General features: G+C 38.8%; 2 protein-coding genes across 10 annotated transcripts in view; one reads left to right on the top strand and one right to left on the bottom strand.

Moving 5' to 3' along the window:
• The window catches only part of LOC122342771 (calcium-responsive transactivator-like), a 53,189-nt gene extending 48,925 nt beyond the window's left edge, over nt 1–4,264 (top strand). For 7 of the 9 annotated variants that reach the window (XM_043236866.1, XM_043236868.1, XM_043236863.1 and 4 more), the window contains 3 exons: nt 572–664; nt 741–835; nt 940–1,906. In XM_043236866.1, the coding sequence (XP_043092801.1) occupies nt 572–664; nt 741–835; nt 940–966 (215 nt within the window). In that variant the 3' untranslated portion in view covers nt 967–1,906. Of the gene's footprint in view, nt 1–571; nt 665–740; nt 836–939; nt 1,907–4,129 lie in introns of those variants that run through there. The other 2 variants (XR_006250647.1, XR_006250648.1) reach the window with 2 other exon arrangements.
• kcnk15 (potassium channel, subfamily K, member 15) lies at nt 2,611–11,701 on the bottom strand. Its single transcript, XM_043236862.1, has 2 exons — nt 10,346–11,701; nt 2,611–5,055 (listed from the first exon to the last, which is right to left on the bottom strand). The coding sequence occupies exons 1-2, from the start codon at nt 10,632–10,634 to the stop codon at nt 4,124–4,126; spliced, it is 1,221 nt and encodes a 406-aa protein (XP_043092797.1). The 5' UTR covers nt 10,635–11,701; the 3' UTR covers nt 2,611–4,123.
• Between the last annotated feature and the right edge of the window lie 4,323 nt (nt 11,702–16,024).

Genomic DNA, 16,024 nt, shown 5'->3' on the forward strand with positions numbered 1-16,024 from the left:
ATCGTATATTATTTCAAGTTCCCTGGAAGGGAATGGTTCTGTGCAATGGATTTTTCTCCTTTGAAAATCTGGGACAACAGAAAAAAACAGAACAAAGTCGACACTAAATGACAAACATCTGTGAGGGCTTGTTTTTCTTTGGCTGTAATGAATGATGCAGAATTACAAGATGCTGTATATTCTACATTTGTTACTGTGTTTCTTATGCTGTATTTTATCATTGCTGCTAAACTGTGAGGGAATATTTAGTTCAGGTGAATATTAATACATTAGTTATTAGGGATTATCTTAAATAAATGTCACGCACGTCAGCATTTGACAACAAGACAAGGAAATGCAAGCAGAAAAAACGAAACAATTATGGCATTAATGAACTAGAATTGTCAAGAAGAATTTAAATTAGAATCTTTCCGTTTTTTACTCCTTTCTTTTTCATTTTTCAATGTTGGTTTTCTTATATTTGCAGATTAATCAACCTCATAATCTAAAACAATACTAAACTATAAAATCAGCGGCATCAGTGGATGTCATATATATTGTGGCAGAATGAATGATCTCAATGATGTTTCAGGAAACGCTCAGTACAGCCAGCAGCAGAACCAGTACCAGCAGGGCTCCGGGACGCACCAGACCTACGGCTACGGCGCTCAGCCTCCGGGATACGGTAACAGACCACAACCGTCTCAGTCAGTGTTAATTGATCCCTACCAGTGAGAGTAAACAATATGCTGTCTCTGAAGGTGGCGGACATGCTCAGTATCAGCAGGGTCAGAATCAGCAGTACCCATCATACCGCTCCATACAGCCGTCACAGAGGTCCTACTCTTTTGAACAGGTGAGCACAAAGATCGTCCACGACAAACGTTCTGGAAGCTTTCCCAACCCATCAGATTTCATCCCACGCAATGACCTATTTCTTGTTTATTTTTCTCCACAAAGGGTCAGTATGGAAACTATCAGCAATAAAGAGACGTGGCTTTTTTGTGTACATCCCTCTTTACGCTGGACGCTGGGAAAACCGAGGATTCTCCACCAGCCCTGTCTCACAGGCTTGCTACGGTATCGAAATCAAACTCTATATACACGGAAACAAATTCGATTTTTTTACAAGGGTCTGGAGTTTATTTTTTAAAACTACTTTTATCATACAGGATATATTATTTTCTATACCAGCACACTGAAGTCTCGGACACTTTTGCTTTTTTCTTGTTTGCTTGTTTTGCATTATAAGTTTTGTCAGTTGTCTGAATGGATTTATGTTTTGATAGCACAAATAGATGTTCTTGGCATTTATTTCAAATTTAAATACTGTAATCATACATCTTAATCGAAGAGAAGGCCAAATTACAGACAAATAGCCAAAGTTCAAATTTTACACATATAATAAGTTGTATATAGGTTTCTTTATTGTAATGCACACTCATATAGTACGATGTTCTTCAACAGCGGTGTGATGTTGTTCTCATCATGTTTTAGGAGACTGAATGTTTAAGATATAGACATGTTCATGCCTTACTGTTGCTCTTACACTGTATACTGTATCATATGAACAAAAAAAAAGCATTTGTAAAGGGGGTTAAAGATGGATCCACCCGTAAGGGGACAGCATACTTCAAAACTGTGGAAAATGGACATTACAGATAATTATCACTGGCTGTTAAACAGCTTTTATACCATATTGCACAAATAATCTGTGACAATCGCGGGATACGTGTGTTTACTTAGCAAACTGTATGGTTTACCTGTCATTTGAGTATGTATATGTAGTATATACACTTATGTGAAAACATTAGCAGTTAGCAAAATTGTGAAGACATTCGTGATCATTTGAACAAATCTTCATCTTCGCTGTTTTGTAATATATGGGCTTTTATTAAACTGATAAACATGACAAATCAAAAACAAACCTTAGCGCTGGTTGCCTTCTGTTCTGTGAAGTGCAGATATACGCTGTATTTATTTATTTCAGCAATTCTAGCGTTGTTAGAAACACACTCTGATGGAAGTTCATAACTATTTTGTCAAACTGGTGGGTAATTAATGTGAATTTGTTTTAGCATGAACTGCTTACACCCTGCTTGATGCTAAGTATCTACCTGAAGCTGACTGTGTTAGTTTAGAGGGAAATCATTGCCGCCGCTAGTAAAGTAAAAGTGAACTGTATTACATGTTGTGTTTCCAAAAAACCCTCTAATTGTTGGCCCACGTGTTCATCCATGTCATACCCAGACCAAACGTGACAATAATCCACTTGTGCCAAAAGGTTGCTGATAAACACTCACTTTCGAATGCAGCTTTATATACTACTCACTAGGCCGTTGAAATCTGAACAAAATATATAGCAAATAGGTTCAACATATAGCTGGATGACCATATTTTTCCCATATTTTCATATTTTTCCCAGATGTGTCCTGTAAGCAGTGTATTTATCAGCATCTGAGGTGAGGTGAGGAAGAATCCCAGCCCCTCCCCTGCTTTATTTTTATTGGTTGGCTGATAAAAATCATAGTAAAATTGCTCAGAAAATTGTAGCATCCAGAAATTACGGCATTACTCATTTTCTTGCATATTTCTGTCTTTGACTGTGGTAAGTGACAGATGAAAATCCGGAAGTGGTCAACTGTTTATTTCGCAAGTTAATGGACAATTCATTTACAGTAAATGGCTCTCTTTAAACATCACACAGTCAGATAATTGAAAACATACTGTTGATCTTGCTGAGGGTTTTTAATTGTACACTCACTGTCAAAATTATTTCCATAAGAAATTTCATTTTAGACTTCTGTAGACCAGGTTCAGTTTGATTTCTGTGCTGAATTGGTCATACTTTTCCTGTTCTGGTTACATGCTAAACTACTGAAGAACATTAACAATAATAAAAACACAGTAACTTAATGAGCATAGACAAAGGCAGTAATTGTTACACATTGTGCAAGCATTGCAAAACAACCCAAACATGCACGTACTTGAACACTGAAATCAATTGTGTACGATATGACTGACTTCCGCTTCTGAGCACAGAAGTTTTAAATGTATTTGATGAGTGAAGTGAGTGAGGTCTCCAAAGGCACAATGATGGGAAGATCCGTCTCTCGTATCGTGCAGGTCCTAGTTCAGTACAGCTCACATGACTGAAGCATCTTTCTTTCTGTACGTGTTGTAAAAGGGGTTTGAATGATATGTTGATTTACCATAGGCATCTCCATGGACATTGTAGTCAGGGTTCTATTTCAAATGTTTTTTACTGTAGATTACAAAATAAGGGTAATTAAAATGACATCTGCAAAAGTAGGTTTTCCTCTGCATATGATTTTAAACAAAAACAAATTTACCACGATATTTCTTACAATGGAAAAAGTGCAGACAATCTTTAAAAAAGGCAGCAAGATACATTAAATTGTACTTTTTAGTTTTCTTTCTGGGAATTACATTTCAAAGGGCAGTAACAAAAGCTTACATCCCGGCTCTTAAAGCACCGTTTCTCTCTTGAGAATCAGTGAATGTATTGACTTTTATAATAACTGTGAGTGAAACCATGGATTCTAGTTATTGTTGATCAGCACGAGATGCTGGAAAACCTGAGAAAGTGAGGAGCTGGAGGATGTTTCTGAAGAACACGGGACTGGAAACATGACAATAGTCCCACAGTTTCTAGAAATCTAGTTCTGAATGGTGGACAGGATGTAAATATCAGCTGTGTGAAAGAACTTATTCAGGACAGGAAGAAGTAAAAATAACATGCAGTTTATATGATCCCTGCAAAGGGTGTGAAAAGACGTAGCTTAGAATGCGCTTGCAAAGCGTTAAATTCAGAGAATGACCAGTTGTTGTTTCCATTCATTCCCTTATATGGTTTACATTAATGTTTAAATGACATACATTACATTACAACTCAAAGTAATCAATCACGTTAGTTATCTAAAATACTTCTTCAACTGTAATGAAACACAGTCACTCATATTTTGTATGTTAAGTTCCATGTGCTCTGTTACTCTCCAGCCCTGAATATAATAGCAAGTCCTAAATGCATGCTCATTTATCTTTAGTGTTTAGAAATGACCTTTCCTAACTTGTGCTACTGCATTCTCGCTCTCTAAAGCAGACACTTAAAAGTTCCTTCCCCTTACAGTGACTTCCTCCTGAAGCGTGGCAGATCTCTGAGGCTGAGGCCAGGGGAAAGCGTACTGCCTGGAGAGGACACAACTGTATGGTTCCTGGTGGAGGAAGCGCCTTGAATCCTGTAGGAAATGGAGTTGCAGTAAACTGAGTTGATGTTGCACTCGGGGCACTTGTCTGGTGCCGGGGCTGGGGCCGAGCTGTGGCAGAGGCCCAGGTGATAGCAGACACAGCTGCAGAGCAGGCTCAGCTGGGACTGGGACTGGCTGGCATTTAGGGCCAGGGGCAGAGGCGAGTAGATGCCGCGCTCCTCTGCTGGAGACAGGATGAGGTTGGTGCAGCTGCTGCCCTCCTCCATGGGCAAGAACAGGTTGCTGTGGCAGTGATTCTCCTGCCCCAGGCTCATGGCAGTCAGGTTACGGCCCCTCTTCAGCGAGGCCCTCTCCTGTGCGTCCCGCTTCTCGTCCTCGCTGTTCATCGTGAGGAACCTCAGCACCACCAAGTTGAGGAAAGCTCCGATCACCGTCAGCCCCACCAGGATGTACATGAAGCTGAAGACCACATAAGGAGTCTTCTCCTGGAGGTCCTCCTTCTTCTGAAGGGCCACGAAGTCGCCAAAGCCGATGGTGGTGAGGGTAATGAAGCAGTAGTAGTAGGCGTGGAAGAAGGTCCAGCCCTCGAAGTGTGAGAAAGCAGCAGCCCCCACGCACAGCGTTCCCAGGCAGGACAGGAACCCCACCAGTACCATGTTTTCCATGGAAATCTCGGTGCGGTGCAGCCCGAGGCACTTTTTGATGCGGCTGAGGAGGTAGCGGACGAAGGTGTTCATCCTCTCACCCAGACTCTGGAACATCACCAGTGTGAGTGGGATGCCCAGAACCGCATAGAACATGCAGAAGACCTTCCCTGCATCTGTGCCGGGGGCCGCATGTCCATAACCTGCACACAAACACCCACAGCAGACATCTAGGTTAGATCAAGGCCATGCTGTCTGAAACCTGTGCTTTAAAGACACTGAACCGAGAGAGGATAGACAGTCAGTGTCACTTCAAATGAGTAGTTTCACTTTATTTTGGTTCATTACCATCAAGTAAGAACCAAACTGCAGAGTTGCTTTCATTTTTTTAACGGCCTGTGATATTAAACTATGTATTGTAGAATTTATGTAACAAGAAACTCTGATTAATGAATTAGTAATTAATAGTGTTTAGTGTGGTAGTTTATTATTGCACTAAAAAGTGAGCTGATCAGTTTATTTATTTTGGTTGAATGTCACCATTGTTGAGATTCTTACGCTGATTCTTGATGTGTGTGTTTCATAGCATTACAAAGGGTTGTTTTCATTTTCGGTGATGTTTTAACATATATAACAGTTTGTTTGTTCACTTTAGTAAGAGATGAAACAACGAGGTAGTGTTTAACAGTGGTTACGTCACCAGCAAAGCAGAAGCGGCTGAAGAAACACTGCTTCTGTAGACACCTGACAGAAATAACATTGGTCCGGTTAGTAATGTGTGAAGCTGATGATGCAGATTTAGGAGTTCTTCATTTCAGCTGATTTCATCTAAGTTATGGTTAAAGTCCGTTTTATTTCTTGTGTTTGTTAACAGCAGCTATTCATCACTAATGCACTTAATGCTCATTAATCACAGAATTATCTCATTAACACTGAGCAGGTTTACATGCACATTCTTAAGCCGATTATGCTTGATAAGCTGAAAACGCACTTGGTCATGTGAACGCAGTAACCCGACTAATGTCATAAACACCTATATGGGCGTTCTAGCCGTTTATTCTTGTGCACATGTCTGATTGTGTGTCACTATCGCTTCCAAAGACCCTCCGACTGACGAGACACCAACACCATCTCCCTCGAGGAAGTTATAACAGTTACATTTCTTCACGTTATATAATGTAGAAATCACGAACATTAGCGTACTTGTTCTATTAACCCTATCCTACTATTTTTGTCTTACAGATCTTTTGTGGAAATTATTAAAATGTTCTTGTAAATAAGAGAGAAGGTGTGATAGGCTCCCAAGGTCTAGAAGTCTGCTGATGTTTGTCTGATAATGTACTTGCAGAGACTTCTAACTACAGTTGAACAGTAAGAAATATTCCTTGTTTCATTCATATGTGGAAGCTTACTTTTCACTGGAAAAGTATCAGCATTTTTTTCTTTATTTTCTTTATTTCTCACGTTACATTGTGACTGAAAAAGAAATGACACGGTCAGTAAAGTTCTTGGGAACAATACTTGCTGTAGTAATCACTCCATTTAATTCATAGTAATAACTAATTCACCCAAAAATGAAAACTCTGATAACTCCAAATCAGATTTTTTTTAATACTATTGAAGACAGTTTGTCCCAAAAAACTGTTTGTTTACATACTTGAGGATGGGAAATGTTCATTTTTGAGTGAAATATCTTTTTACATAAATTTTACATTTATACAAGTTGTAAGTATAATCTGTGTAAAGTACCACAATCTCTATCAGAAGCGTTGTTGGCACAATAAGAAGTTCTTTTCCATGTGCAAAGTAAGGGCTTGCCTTACGCTCTGACCAGCTGGGTCAGATGTTTGATGATGCCAGGTGTGGTTTGTGCTTTGAATTTCTTTTTCACAATAGTTATTGGTGGCCATGTAGGGGATAAGGGTGTAGTGGAAACCCTCCATCTCCACTTTAATCTTCCAAATGCAGTTTCCACAATGGTTCTGGCAGCGCCAACATACATGTTAAAAGAATGTTTCGGCGTAACCCTTTATGAGCCACATTGAAGAAGAGGATAGGCTGGGTCACCAAGAAGGAAGTGTCCGACTGGTGTGCTCTGGATGAGCTTCACATTCTTTAGTTAGATAGGAATGAAGGGGAAAAGTGTTAGTAGAATGTATTACTCCTGATAATATCAACTGTGTTTGTGATTCTAGCAGAATGGATAGCAGCTGAGTGACCGAATGCTGCAAAATAAAGTCAGTAAGAAATCATACATCATACAGAAATCGTACATTTTTGGTGACATTTCTATAAGGAAACACACTCACACAAATATATACATGCAAACATACATGATATTATATATAGATTTATATATATATATAAAACTGAATTAATTTATAAATTAGAAAACTTAAATGTCACTTTGAGACACATACCTGTCCAGCAAATGGCTTTTAAAACACAAATTTAAAATATTGCTAACGTCTGGTAAAATGCCTGTCTCATTGTCACGTCTCTTTTGTTGTTTTTGTCGCGTGCCATGTGTTCCGTGTGACCTGCTTTAGTTAATTGTCTTTATCGTCTTCAGCCGTGTCTTGTTAATTTAATCAAATTACGTTGTATATTTAAGTCCTGTGTGTTTGAGTTCGCGGTGGTCCGATCGTCAAGGTTTTTACGTGTGGTTTATGTTCTGCCTGTCTGCCTATCTGTATATTATTATTTTGTCCGTTTGAAGAGGATTAAAACTATTTAAGTTTATTTATTCTTGTCGAGTGCTCCTTCACGCTAAACCACACCGTGACATATTTGATATGATAAATAATGTTAGCTAAATGTAATAGACCTACCAATGACTCCTTGAAGAACATATGAAGTCCAGTCTTTCATGTAGCTGTCACTGGGTGCTAAGACAGAAAGTGTGTTCCGTCGATACATCCAGTTACTTGAGGGATGTGATATTTTGATAAATTGTCCGATCTTATGGGACATGTACACAAACGTCTTTACAGTGGATTTGTGCAAGCAGCCTATCTTCTCCACAGCTGGCAAACACCTGCAAATCTTCTGTGATTCGGCAGTGATTCACAAATGCCTGTCGAGACATGTGAAAGATTGCCTTCCAATTGTTCTTGGTGATTTCAACCAGAACTACCCGCTCCCTCCAGTCCCTCAGCTCGAGCGCTACTACGGGAATATTTCAAACACTCCGATGCGTTCTTGGCTTAATAAAACACAAAATTGTGCTATGGACTCACACAGTTGATGTACAATTAGCAAAATATGTGTGTTATAATAGATGACAACACAGCTTCATTTTGAGCTACTGACACTGCTGTTCAGGAATGGGAAATCAGTCAGTTTTTTTACAGTGTGCATTTCTTACATTTTTCAGCACAGAAAATCAACTACTTTCAGTACAATAGAAAAATCAACTGAACAAATAAACATCATAAGCAGAACTTCACACATCAGACATGCAAACTTAACGCATAAGAACTATTATATTCAATATTTATGTTGTGAGCCACCCAGAATAGTTTCTGACTGATGCCTCCATGCTTTGTTCTGGATTTAGAGCTTTAAAAAATTACTCAAATAATAACTTTAGTTAATTTTATAATTAAATATTAGTCTGCTAAGATTCTTTTAGAACAACCAAAGGTGATTTGCAATGCTAAACTTTTTTTTTTTAACAAATCTTCTTGTTCAACATTTCTGTTTATTTTCAAATCCTTTTACATAACATGGGTAGTATTTGCATCTTCAAACTAAAGATAAAGCTTAATATTGTTAAACAAATGAATGAACTAAGTTTCAGGGAGATGCACACATACAGGACCTGAGCACACCATTTTCAACCATGGTGAGGAACAATACATTTTAAATGAGTAAAAATATGAGCTCTGACAACTAAATGACAGCAAGCATTAATAATATTTTAATACTAATTAACATTCAAGATTCCCTTCACCTCTCGCTGTGACCACAGTAGACTCTAACTGTAAACTCAACCCACTCGTTGGCGTCATTTTTGTCACTGGTTAATGCTTTTTTTAAAAACCCTGTACCAAGCAGAATAACAACCACAAAGGAATCTGGCCTGCCAGACTTGGGTCATTATGGAAGCAAATGGTTTTAGAAGCTTCACAGTATACTCACAATTCAACACTAACAAAGAAAAGAAATAAGACGTCTGCCTGCCACTTTAAATGGACCAGGTAGGGCATCTGTAAACCCTAATGTTGACTTTAACTGATTTTTAACTGATGAACTTAAGATATTGTGAGTTCAAAATCATGATTAATTCTTTCCCAAAGGTAGTCTTCTTGATACCATGTGACCTTTAAGTGCAAAGTCTCCTCTCTTTTTTTTATCAGAAAACAAATGGACTCAATTACAATTATTGACCACAATGGGAATACATTTAGGCTACTATTTATTTAGTACAAATCATTTCAAAGTTGATCAACTTTAATACATATACAAGTGTTTTTGTGTCACTGGGTTTCACAGTAAATACAAATACAGCAAAATATAACAGCCAAATTTTTGTAAAGAGCAAAAGTCATCAGGTTAGAACATAATCATTATTTTAACCTTTTTTTACATTAGGAATCAGTGGATGAATCTCAACCGTGATGATAAACAAGCTACTAAAAAGTCACAAAACGGCAAAAGAAAATAAAAAAGAAGAAAAAAAACAGCCATGCTCATAATTTATTTACGCAGCAATGCATGATGGGAGCCATAGATCAGTTTTTGTCTATTTACACTGCTGTATGTATGAGGCTTTATCAGGCAAATAAAATATATATTTATATATATATACATATATATATATATATATATATATATATATATATATATATATATATATATATATACATATACACACATACATATGAATGAATATATATATATATATATATATATATATATATATATATATATATATATATATATATATATATATATATATATATTTATACATCTATCTCCAAACTGTGCAACCCAGTGTTATAAAATCACTTGTAACTGTTAACTGTAATTGAAGCCATTTGTTTTCTGATAAAAAAAGAGAGAAAACCTTGTGCCATTATTGACTACATTTGGGAAAATGGCCTATATTGTTTTTTCAAAGGATTAATCATGATTTTAAGCTCACAGCACTTGAAATAAATGCATTCTGACAGTAAATAAGTTGAATGAACTCAAAATGTAAAATTGTAAGTAATGTTTAGTCAACTTGATTACTTGATTGTTTAAGTAAAGACAACAATGTATCATATCCCATCAAGATTTGGTTGTATTGCAATAAATTGGAGTCACCTTACAGTCATTGCAGATAGTCTACCTTAGAAGTGTAGGCCTACTTCTTACTTTAGGGACAGGCCTTAGGTAGTTATGCATAACTTCATGTTGTAACGTGTAACAAGAAGGCTGAAAAATGAAGCGTCAACGGTATTTGGAAGTTTGTAGATTATGACGTGTCATGCCACTGAAGCTCACCTATTGTGGTGATGACAGTAATCGCAAAGTAGAAGGATCCGGCGAATTTCCACTGTCTGCCGGCGCGGTGGGGCTCCGCCTGCAGCACCACTCGCTCGATCTCTCGGTAGTCGTCCTCGCTGAAGCGGTACTTTCTCTTCATGTCGCTGCGCCTCTGCTCCAGCATGCGCTTCCGAGCGCTCTCCGTCTCAGACTCCAGCGCGTCGAAGACCGCGGCGCCCACCAGCAGATAAGAGAACATGCAGAGGATGAGCGACAGCGTGCGCACGTTCTGCTTCTTCATCTTCATCTTCAGAGCGGCTCTAACAGGTTGCACGACTCAGTGCATCGCTATTAGCGCTCTGTCTATTTACCAAACGCTGAGGTGTCGTTTTAGGCGCATAGTCTGTCGCGTTCGTGTCTTCGAGTCCTTTCTTGGCGAATAAGGTGTGTGTCGTAGAGATCAAACAAACTAAGCTCTCCTGTTTTAAAGCGGTCTTCCTGGTCTGCGCAAATCGTGCGAAGGAGGTTTCCAAATCGAACCTGTCATGACTGGCAACCAATAAAATGTTGTGTAGCCCAGCAGCATTCAGAGTCAGTCAGTCAGAAGACTGTGCGTGGAGCGCTGTCCGCGGTGCTGAAACCCGTGTGTCATCCACACGAACTGTTTATCGTCAACACTCATTTAAATACTGAGCAAAACAAGCTAACTAACACAATTACTAATAATTAAAACAGCAGACCTGCACATGCATACTGTTAAATAAACCGCCTCAAAATAGTGTTAAAGTAGCACTGATCCAGAACTGAAGATAATGAAGTGATTAAGTACATGTTGATGTGTATTAGTGATGAACACCTGCTGTTAACAATCACTGAAGCCACGGCCTTAGATAAAATCCAGCTTCACTCATTACTCAGCAGTTATTTGTGTCAGATGCTACACTACAGAAGCTTTTATTGATGTTTTATCAGAGGATTAAATGTTCGATGCCGCCATCATCAGGTCAGGGTTTACTTCAGCTTGACTTTGAGTAGTTGCTTCTGTGATGAACTGTGTCTGCTAACAAGTCTTTAACATATTTAGGATGTGGAAATGTGTAGATCTCTGATTCGACTGCAGGACGATGGAATATTAAATCCAAAACATAGTAAATTCTTTTAAAGACATGTGCATATCTGCACCATATAGACATTAAGAAGCAGCATGTGAATTTCAATCAAGAAAATGCTTCATACTGCATACTGGGTAACACCATAGCAAACACTCCCATCATGCACTGCAGCATCAATAATTATTATTATTTTGTATTATTTATTTTTTGCAATAATAAAAACTAATATTACAAAACAAGTCAACACAGAAGCCAAAACAGAACAATACAACTATACACACACACATATACATACAATTTACACATTTCTTATTATTATTATATAATGGAAAATTATTAAAGATATATACAAAAAATTATTAAATTAATGAATAAAAAAGGGGCCACATGAATGCAGATACAGTAGATTAAGGAGAAATCTTAAACATAGCAAGAGAGTAAACAACCCTCCCTCCCTGTTGCTTTTGTCAGCCTTTGCAGTGTCACCATCCTCACCTCTGCTCTTAACTTTTCTAGTAGGTTAGTGACTTCTGAGGTTTTCCGCATTGTTGGCGTGCTAGGGTGAGTCAGATCAACAATCGATGGATGGAGCCGGGGGCATGTTTTTGTGATCTTGACTTCTGGCCACCAAACTGGCTTAGCATGCTATTACTTAGGGAACGCATAAATATTTACTCTTTTTGAGTCTATTGAGGAAATGGCTGCATTAAGGCAAGCGATCTACGGGGTAGCCTCTAAGACCTGGACTAGCCCAGATGTGTCGTGAGTCTGTTCTGGCCAAACAAAGTCTCTAAGACTCCTTACAAATGATAAGTCGAAACTAGGAAATATTATAGTTAATTAATGATCCAAATTTAATGACAACTAGAGGGATCAGCAGTTACATTTAAATATAGCTAAAATCAAAAAAGATTGGAGTCAGATAAAATTATGTATACGGTCAGTACTATAATTGGAAATGCAAAAGATTAATAAATATTAGTGATTTTTAAAGGGATGCAAGGAAAAGACAGAACACGCATTAACCTTCAACCAGGGCCTCTGGATTCCGTTCTTCAGGAAAAGGGGGACCCTTACACGTGCTCACCTCCATGCGCTGCTTGGTCTCTGGAACCCATCTCCTCGAAAGGGGCTGGACTCTTCACTACTCTGGTGTTGCCCGCAGTGAGAAGCAGCGGGCTGGTGTGGGCTTGCTCATAGCCCCCCAGCTTAGCCGCCATGTGTTGGAGTTTACCCCGGTGGATGAGAGGGTCGTCTCCCTGTGACTTCGGGTTGGGGGGAGGACTCTCACTGTCAGTGTAGAGTACCCGGCCTTCTTGGAGTTCTTGGGAGGGGTACTCAAACCGGGGACTCTATTGTCCTGCTGGGGGACTTCAACACTCAAGTTGGTGATGCTAGCGACACCAAGAGGGGCATGATTGGGAGGAATGGCCCCCCCGATCTAAACCAAAGTGGTGTTCTGTTGTTGGAATTCTGTACTAGTCATGGTCTGTCCTTAAGAACACCATGTTTAAGCATAAGGGTGTCCACCAGTACACGTGGCATCAGGGCACCCTAGGGCGGAGGTCGATGATCGACTTTGTGGTTGTATCATCTGATCTCCGGCTGTATGTCTTGGACACTCGCTTAAAGAGAAGGGCGGAGCTGTCAACTGATCACCACCTGGTGGTGAGTTGGATCCGTTGGTGGGGGAGGAGGCCAGACAGACTTGGCAGGCCCAAACCTACCGTGAGAGTCTGTTGGGAACGTTTGGCAGAGACCCCTGTTAGGGAGATCTTCAACTCCTGCCTCCGGCAGAACTTTGACTGGAGGGAGGCTGGAGACATTGAGTCCGAGTGGACTATGTTCTCTACCTCCCATCAGTGTCTTCAGAAACATTACAAAATCACAGGGGGGTTGGAGCTAAACTCTGCACTGGATCTCCAGAGTAATTTGAGGAATCCTGCTTTAGAGAAACTAAGTCAACCAGGCAAAGAATGTAGAAACGTGTTATTTGTCTTGGATAGAACCACAGCTCTCATATTGACAACCTCAGCTTCAAAAAATACATAATGTCTACAAGTCACTGTGAAATAACCAGAGGCTTGTTGGACCTCAAAACAAGTAAAGTTCACAATTACATCTCTCTGTCTGGATGAAAATCCAGACCAATCCAATCTTAGCTAAGTAGTAGGGCAGGAATCAACTTTCACTTGAAATATTTTCGAAATACAGTGATTTAAATAATTGTGAAGCAATTTACAGAAAGAAAAAAAACACATAATCCACTCAGTGCAATCAAATGCTTTTTACATTAGAGCTTACAACCTCCAGGACAATGGTTTGGAATAAATTATGATTAAGAGAAGCATCAACGTCACTTCTTAACATGGTAGCCAACTCTTTTGACAGTGTTTCATCATCAACATTCAGAAGTGAAAGATAAACAGATAAGAGTAACAGGGCCAATTCACAGGGGGTAAATAAGTACTGAACCGTTTTTCTCAGTAAATATAGTTCTAAAGGTGCTGTCGACATGAAATTTTCACCAGATATTGGTAACAACCCAAGTAGGGGTGTAACGACTCATGTATTGTGTATCACACTATTCATGGTCACTTTCCAAATCAAAGCGATCATCCTTATTCCCTTGTTAGTGTGGACCTGAGCGGGCAGAGCATGCGTGTCTGTGTGTTGTTTGTGTGTCTGTTATTAATTATGTTCATTGTGGGGTTTCTGTGGGGCAACAAACTTTGAATGAGCTTCAACGTGCTTTTTCATCAGCAATAGAGCTGAATAAATAGTTTCTCGCTATATCTACCTCCATCGTGCAATAGTTTCTTGTGTGACACCTTAGTAATTAGACACCAATTTATAGTCTTTTGGTCGGGACTAAACCAGTCATATTAATTTCCACTGACGACAGGCAGGATTGCGTTATAATTACATTCTAACAACATTATGATTAACCAATCAGATTTGAAAAATCATTTTATAGTTTTTTTGACATTTAGGTTTACAATCAGTGTTTGGTGCTTGTACATCATTTCCTCATTACCCATGGGAAAGGTTAGGTTAAGGTGTAGTCAAGAGTACATTTGAATTAAAAAGTTGTTCCAGGGTCAAGAAAATATGTTGACTCAGAACCACATCTAACTCAGTAGGATGTGTATATATCAAGTCAAGAGGATTAAGAATAAGATCCTACAGCCCAAAGGCTGATTGGGCATTAGGCAAGATTGCAAAGTTCAGTGACTAGCATTAAAAGATAAACAGAATACCCAGAGCATGTAAAATAAACTGCCTTTATCTTGCTTATTATCATCTTGTCTTCATCACAGCTGTTGCCATGGTAACCAAATTCAAAAATAGCAGTCCAGAGCTGGGGCCAATTGGTTGTACAGTCTCTGGATGGTGGATGATGCTATTATTAGATGCTGAATGTGTGACATGCAGAGACGTGTTAACTGTCCTATTAGTCACATCAGCAGTGGAAACAGGCCACAGAACGCAAACATTAGAGATAATTGCAGTAGTTACAACAACAAACAACAACAACAACAACAAAAACTGCCGACATTTTGCACATGACAGATCAGGGGCCTCATTTATAAAATGTGCGTACGCTCAGATTTGAACATAGAGTGGTACGTACGCTTAAATCCATGTTAGCGTCTTTGACATGGAAAAGTGCTTAGCATCACGTCAGGGTCTGAGTAGACTGGCACACTTTTTATTGTTTTTATTACAGGTTTTTGAAAATATAAGATGTTAATATTATTAACACATAAAATATATGACTGTGGATATGTTATGTGTTAATATTAATTATGAGTCATTTACAAGCAGAGAGCTGGAAACATTCATTTGTTTGCAAGTTCGAGATCATTTCACATCTGAAGGAGAGGTGTATGCATAACTGAGAAATAATCGTAAGATCAAATTTAAGATGGTTTCTGTGCAACATTTTATAAATGAGGCCCCTGGACCGCTAATTTTACCTTAAAACAGACAACAGATTTAACATCCAGTCTTTACCAACAAGCAGATAGTTTTTTTTCACATTTACAAATGTTGTAAATCTGCATATACGGCCCACATGACTTGTAGTGTAAAGCCCTTATGTTGGTTTTAAGCACACCCAACCACAGAGCGCTTACATATGCTGTTTCAGAAGCACTCGGCAAGCCCACAGTGTCTCTTTTTTTAGTATCTAGCACATGATGTCCCATTATGTGACTTGAGTGATGTATATGTCAGGAAAGTGAAAGAACGCAGTGTTTTTCATAATTGCTAAAAAACTAAACTAAAATTATTTGAAAAATATTTTTAAAATATATGAGAGCAAGGGGGCCCCCTTGTGGTTTGGGGCCCTGCATAACTTTAGGACCCATGCTGTGCTTGAGACACTCGACAGAAGAAACTTTGGATTCTTTAATAAACAGAGATAGAAACAAAAAGATACATTTATAAACTTTGCAAAATGTGTCTGAAATGTAAGTGACTCAGTCTCATTTACTCATTTACAGTACACCATAGGTGCATCTGCTGCATTTCACTCATTTGGTGTTTTTGTTTAGGTTTAGAACTCATCAAGGGGCCTCAT

Source organism: Puntigrus tetrazona, chromosome 4 (assembly GCF_018831695.1).
Source record: "Puntigrus tetrazona isolate hp1 chromosome 4, ASM1883169v1, whole genome shotgun sequence".
Classification (NCBI taxonomy): Eukaryota; Metazoa; Chordata; class Actinopteri; order Cypriniformes; family Cyprinidae; genus Puntigrus; species Puntigrus tetrazona.